The following is a 6,585-nucleotide window of genomic DNA, read 5'->3' as shown; positions in this document are numbered from 1 at the left end:
TAGGGGGTGATAAAACAGACTCTAAAACCAAATTGTCTGGATTTGAAACTTGGCTACCACCTTATTAGCTGCTAAGTTAAATTACTCAATCTCTCCAGGCATCTGGGTGGCTCAGTGGGTTAAACCTAGGACTCTTAATTTTGGCTCAGGTCATAATCCCATGGTTAATAGGTTTGAGTCCTAGAGTCCTGGATTGGGCTCTCCACTGTCAGTGTGCAGATCCTGCTTGGGATTCTCTGTCTCCTCTCACTCTGCCCCTCCCCTGTTTGTTCTCTCTTCCTCTCCCCACCCCCTCTCAAAAATAAACCTAAAAAAAATTACTTAATCTCTCAGTGGCTTTACCTGTAAAATGGGGATGACGATGCTATTATTTATGAAGATTAAATATGTAAAATGCTTAGAACGGCTACCCTAGTTCCTGTATACTGGTGACATTCCTGTATCCTTAAAATAAATTTCCCTTTCTTGTTTAAACGCTCCATTTCTGGGGTTTTCCCCCAGGGCGCCCCGTGCTCACCTCTGCCCCATCATTTCTCTTTGGCGCCATCTGGCGCCCAGGGGAGAAGTGACGCGCCTGCGCTCTCCTTGCCCTCTGACCATTGTCTCTTCCCGGTCAAATCTGGTCCTTATACCTTTAAGATGCTAGGCCAACGCGGAGGAATCTAGGGCCTGGGGGTAAGGAGCGAGGTGCGGTAAACTCCACGGAAGTAATTGGTCTTTCCTGTGGCTCCGCCCTGGGAAGTAGTCGTGAACAACTGTGATTGGTCAGGGGTCCAGGAGGCAGGTTCTGAGCTTGGCGCGGTGTTTTTCAGCGCATCCAGGCCGCTGCGTGGTGGGTGGCATGTCTCGGGCAAATGGGGTCGCGCGTGGGGACACTGAGGGAGACGGCAGTGCTGCTGCCGGCCCCTTCAGCTTCAGCCCGGAGCCCACGCTTGAGGACATGTAAGCCGTCCTTGCCCCAGCCTGGCGAGGTTTCCCCCTTTTTCCCTCCTATTGGGACGGGTCATTCCACGTGGTCTGGAAGAAGGCTATGCTGGGGGCCCAGCTCGCCTGGCTGATCCTGGGCGAGCCATCTTAATCTCCTTATCTGCAAAATGGGCTTAGTGATGCACACCTGAGGCAGGGGAAATGGTGATGCCCGGTGAGTGATATTAGAATCAGCCCTGGGGAAATCTGGCTATTTCTGATGCTGCTTCCGCCCGCCCCCTGCCCTCCAGGAGTGGGTGGTAGGATGGGGGCAAATGCAGTGCTGAGAGGTGGGTGACATTATTTTTTGCTAGAGGAAATCAAGGAGGGCTTCTTAGGGGAAGTGTCCCTGAAGTTGCACTTTGTAAAATCAGTAGTCTTTCGATATGCAGAGAAAGGAATATTCCCGGCGGAGGAAACTGCAGAAGCAGCATCAGGAGGTGGAATAATGGAAAAGACGGAAGGAATTGTTAGGTTTTGATAGAGTTCAGGGTCTGTGTAGGGCGCACCCACTGTAGAGATGAGGAGCCCAAGACCCATAGAGAAGAAATGGTTTGCTTAAGGCCATCCAAGGAATTAGGTGCAGAACTGGTGCCCTCTCCCCCACTCATTACCTATCACTGAGATACCCGCCTGGGCTCTGTGTCAACCTCATTCTCTAACCCTGGGACCTGGGCTTCTGGCCCTTTCTTCTATTCCAGCCGCCGCCTCCATGCTGAATTTGCTGCTGAAAGAGACTGGGGCCAGTTCCACCAGCCCCGGAACCTCCTGCTGGCCTTGGTGGGGGAAGTCGGGGAGTTGGCAGAGCTCTTGTGAGTAGAAAGAAGACTTTTTCGGAGAGTCTGTGTTGTGGGGGAGGGGAACATTTATCTTATCACTAAATATCCATGCCAGGCTCTGTCTGGGGATACAGAGATGACTCACCTGTCCCTGCCCTCTTGGGGCATCTATTCTGGGAAAGAAAGGTGTGAAAACAGCAAGGCAGGTCCAAGCCTTAAGGGATGGGGAGGAAAGGAGGGTATCCTTTAGGAGACCTGCCTGTTGAGTTCCAGACTGAGAATCCTTTTCAAAGGTAGTGAGCGGGAAAGGGCAGGTTAAATTTAGGGAGATTTTTTTGGTGTTTTTTTTTTTTTTTTTTTAAGAGATCACAAGCAGGAGAGGGAGAGAATCTTGAATCTTGAGCAGGCTCCATTCGCAGTGCAGAGTTGGACACAGAATTGATCCCACAACCCTGGGATCATGACCTGAGCCAAAATCAAGAGTCAGACACTCAACTGAGTCACCCAGGTGCTCCATGGGTGGTGGGCTGTGGAAGAGAGAGAGGTGGCATATGAACCCAGAGTGACAAAGCTGGAGCTAGAAATGATGAAGTTTGAACTAACGATCTGAGTGGTAGAAAGACCACTGCGTCTGTAGGGTGGATTGGGTCACCAAGAGAACTGGGGCAGGGGAGGCCTGTGGGGAGGCTGGTACAGATCAGTGAAGAGGTCGTGAGGCCTAAACCAAGCCCTAAGCTTTGGGAATGGAGAAATGAGAAGCACAGAGATGTAAGGGCAAGCCTTTCATTCATTACAGTTTTGTGAGCATCAGCTATGTGCTAGGTCTTCTAGAATTAAGAGATACAGCCTTGAACAAGATAGACATGGTGCCTGGGGTGCCTGGCTGCCTCAGTCAGTAGAGCATGCAACTCTTTTTTTTTTTTTTATGTCTTTATTTTATTTTTGAGAGAGAGAGAGAGAGAGACGGAGAGTGAGCTGGGGAGGGGCAGAGAGAGAGGGAAACACAGAATCTGAAGCAGGCTCCAGGCTGATATGGGGAACCCATGACCTGAGCCGAAGTCGGATGCTTAACCGACTGAGCCACCCAGGCGCCCCAAGCATGCAACTCTTGATCTCAGGGTTGTGAGTTCAAGCCCCATGTTGGGTGTGGAGATGACTTAAAAAAGAAAAAGATGGACATGATTCCTGCCTTCAGAGTGCATGGTGACTAGATCAGGAATTGTGAAAAAGTTCTATGAGGAAAACAATACAGAATGATGAGAAAGGAAGTAACAGAAGGAGAAGGCTTTTCTAAGGAGGTGACATCTGTGCTGAGACCTCAGGAAGGAGCTAGGAGGAGCCACAGGAAAGATTGGGGGTGGGGGTGGGGAGCAGGGAGAAGAGCATTTAAAGTAGAAGAAGCAGGGACGTGCAAAGGCCCTGTGACAGTTTGACCTGTTTGCCAGACAGAACAGGCCAGAGTGGCTTTAGGTGGGGGGGAAGGGAGAGTGGTGGATAATGACTTTGCAAGAGGCAGGAGACTGCTCAATTAGGGCCTAAAGGACATGGTCAGGAGTTTGATGAATTTTAAGCACGGTTGGGGGGATTTTAGCAGGGGAGGGACAAAGTAATTTCTGCTTCAATGTATGTATGTATTTATTTTAATAGTCCTTTATTTTTCTTTCTACTGTTTACTCACTTTTTGAGAGAGAGACATAGTATGAGCAGGGGAGGGGCAGAGAGAGAGGGAAACACAGAATCCAAAGCAGGCTCCAGGCTCTGAGCTGTCAGCACAGAGAGCCCGATGTGGGACTCAGATTCATGAGCTGTGAGATCATGACCTGAGCTGAAGTCGGCCACTTAACTGACTGAGCCACCCTGGCACCCCTGTAATTTCTGCTTTTAAAAGATGGTACTGGGCAAAAGTAGAAGATGAGTTAGCAAGCTTTCACAGGTCTGAGGATTAGTCTGGAGTGGTGGTGGCTAGGGCTGGAGAGAGAAGTAGAATTAGGTCTTAGCAAGTGAGACGTTCTCTTGGTCACTCCCTGCCTCGGGTTGGGACACACAGGTCTGGATGAATCATCTGTCAGGGTCTCTTCCCCACCCTGACTCTGCCAAGGGCCCAGGTGGGTTGAGTTGTCCTTGAAGGAACTTCCTAAAAGATGGGAGTTCATCTCTGCAAGGACTAGGGTGCTCCTAGGAGAGGCGGAGCCTGTTGTCTTAGCATCTGTGTTTGTGCCTGTCTGTTCTGTCCCCAGTCAGTGGAAGCCTGATGAAGCGCTCGGCCCCCAAGCCTGGCCCCCCAGGGAAAGGGCAGCCCTTCAAGAGGAGCTTAGTGATGTCCTCATCTATCTGGTGGCATTAGCAGCCCGCTGCCACGTGGATCTGCCCCAAGCGGTGCTCTCCAAGATGGACATCAACCGGCGGCGCTACCCAGCACATCTGTCCCGTGGCTCTGCCCTCAAGTATACAGACTTACCCCATGGGGCCACCTCTGAAGACCAAGCGGGGGGGCCTGCAGACCTTGCCTGTGAGTCCACAGACCAGGCCTCAACCTAGAACCGTGCGCACAGGACCTGCAACTCAGCATGCTATCTGAGAAGCGGAGAGTGGCCTGGTCATGGAACTTTTTCTAGTCCTTTCCTAATAGATCTTGGGCTGAGGGGCCCTAAGGTCTGAGGCCCAAGAACTTCCGGAAGACAGCCTCCTGGTATTTTCTCTCTCAATAAAAGTTTTGGTTAGCAACTTCTAGATTCTCTCTGGAGTGACTGGGGAAGCTCTATCTCAGCAAGTCCTGGAGAAGGGCCCTAGGGAGGCCTCTGAGCCCAGTTCCCATGTTTCTCTAGGGTGCCTCCCACCTACAGGGCAGAGAGATCTGCTTTCCAGCAAGATCACTGATGTCATGCAATTCCCTGATCCCTTCTGGGCATCTAAAGGGGGCTGTATGTAGAGTTGGTTAAGAGCCCAGTCTGGAGCTAGGCTATCTGGGTTCAGACGCCATCTTTGATACTTACGAGCTGGATGACATTCATCCAAAGTGCTTCCATCTGTCTGTACCTTGGTTTCCTCATCTCAAATGAAAATAATGATGTCTACCTCAGGGCTGTAAGGTTTAAGTAAGCTGTTTTAAGTAGAGTGCTTAGGACAGTGCCTGGCACTTAGAAAGTAGGGACTTTCTAAGTCTGCAGTTACCCGTTTGCTTTTTCAACTCAATGTTCAGAGGCCCAGAGCAGGAAATGTCAACAGTTAAGATGGGCCTGAACCTAAAACCCATCCCTGTCCATTAGGACCCCAGCCCTCTGAGAGCCAAATGCCCCTTTTCATGGGCCCCCATGACTGGGATCCCCTTCTTGGAGAGGCCTCTTGCCTCCTCCCACCCTCCCAAGGCGAATTTCCACTTGTATACCTAAAGATAGTGTTGGGTGTGTATGATTTACTCATTGTGTGACCTCAGGCACATCACTCCCCTTTCTGGGATACCTCCCCGCCTCACAGTGCAGAGTAACACCGGGGAAAAAACCTTTGAACTACTTTTGCTGCCCTTCTAAGCCTGTTTCCACATCAGCAAACTAAGGCATTCCTTTTTTTACTGGCCTCATTCCTTTTACTAATGACCTCACTCCTTTAACCAGTGACCTCTCACTTTCCAGGTAAAACAATCCCGATTGGACCTGCTTCAGCTTTGTGTTTCCCAAGCCCACCTTTCCTCTCCCTACCAGTGCCGGCAGGAGTCGATCCTTAACTGATCTCTTACCGCATTTCCTCTCCATTAGTTCTCTCCTGTCTCCTCTACCTAATCAACTTCTCTTCTTTTCCATCAGCTCTTCCACCAGCAGATATAAAGTGTAATCGAGTTTCTTTCCTATTGACAAAAACCCAACAAATCTCCAGCCACTTCCCTCTTGCTTTTCACAGCCAAGCCTCTTAAAATGTGTTGTCTAGGGGCGCCTGGGTGGCTCAGTCGGTTAAGCCTCCGGCTTCAGCTCAGGACAGATCTCACGTTCGTGGGTTCGAGCCCCACGTCAGGCTCTGCTGACAGCTAGCTCAGAGCCTGGAGCCTGCTTCTGGTTCTGTCTCCTCTCTCTGCCCCTCCCCCTCTCATGCCCTGTCTCTCTCTGTCTCAAAAATAAATAAAACATTTAAAAAAAATGTGTTGTCTACACCCATCCGCTGGGCTTCCTCATTCTCCTGTTTATACTCTAACCCACCCAAGCATGGCTTTCACCCCCCACACCTCTTCTCACCACTTTCTCAGAGCTACAAATACAGCATCTAAGAGAGCTGACCACTCCCTCCATGAAACTTTACATTTCCCAGACAAGACACTTCTGGGTTTCTTCCTAGCTGTGGCTGCTCTTTCACAGACTCCTCTCGGGGATTCCTCTGGCCATGGTATCATCCACTCCAGACCTGATATCCCCAAACGACTATTTCCGATCACCTCTCTGACCCCTCTGCCTTTACCTCACCCTCAACATGTCCAGATTGGGGTGTAACCATTGCCACCACTTCAGTTCCTGCCCTGCCCCTCATCGTGTGCCCTCCTCTCTGGCTCTGCCCCTGTCGTGCAAGCTAAGAAATGAAATCAGCCCATCTCTCCTAAAGTTCATGCCTGCCCACCAACCAGTGCAGCGGCTGTTTGATCGGAAATGTGCAGGATTCGTGGACCCTTCCAGGCCTGAAGTTAGGAGGACAATCGAGGGCCAGGTGTGGGAGAACTCACACAATAAAGCTTTTCAAGGAATCCTTTGGGGCCTATAGCCTCACTTGGCTCCACGATAACTCATTCAGATCACTTAAGCCTGGGGAAAACCCCAACTTTTCTCCTCCCCTCCCCCACCTCACTCACAGGCACGGGTGG

The 6,585-nt window shown here is 50.7% G+C and overlaps 1 protein-coding gene across 1 annotated transcript; it reads left to right on the top strand.

Annotated features, from left to right (window-relative positions):
• The first annotated feature begins 755 nt into the window (after nt 1-755).
• Nucleotides 756-4,473, top strand: DCTPP1 (dCTP pyrophosphatase 1). Its single transcript, XM_029948174.1, has 3 exons — nt 756-942; nt 1,668-1,778; nt 3,983-4,473. The coding sequence occupies exons 1-3, from the start codon at nt 842-844 to the stop codon at nt 4,281-4,283; spliced, it is 513 nt and encodes a 170-aa protein (XP_029804034.1). The 5' UTR covers nt 756-841; the 3' UTR covers nt 4,284-4,473.
• Nucleotides 4,474-6,585: the final 2,112 nt, after the last annotated feature.

Source organism: Suricata suricatta, chromosome 8, assembly GCF_006229205.1.
Source record: "Suricata suricatta isolate VVHF042 chromosome 8, meerkat_22Aug2017_6uvM2_HiC, whole genome shotgun sequence".
In the NCBI taxonomy this organism is placed as follows: domain Eukaryota; kingdom Metazoa; phylum Chordata; class Mammalia; order Carnivora; family Herpestidae; genus Suricata; species Suricata suricatta.
Note: the sequence above shows the minus strand (reverse complement) of the source record. Positions and strands in the feature narration are given on the sequence as shown.

Bases quoted from the DNA above. Each gene is read 5' to 3' on its own strand.
- DCTPP1 (XM_029948174.1), top strand. From the start codon at position 842: ATGTCTCGGGCAAATGGGGTCGCGCGTGGGGACACTGAGGGAGACGGC. The intron at 943-1,667 runs GTAAGCCGTCCT...CTTCTATTCCAG, and splicing joins GAGCCCACGCTTGAGGACAT to CCGCCGCCTCCATGCTGAAT. The intron at 1,779-3,982 runs GTGAGTAGAAAG...TTCTGTCCCCAG, and splicing joins GGGGAGTTGGCAGAGCTCTT to TCAGTGGAAGCCTGATGAAG.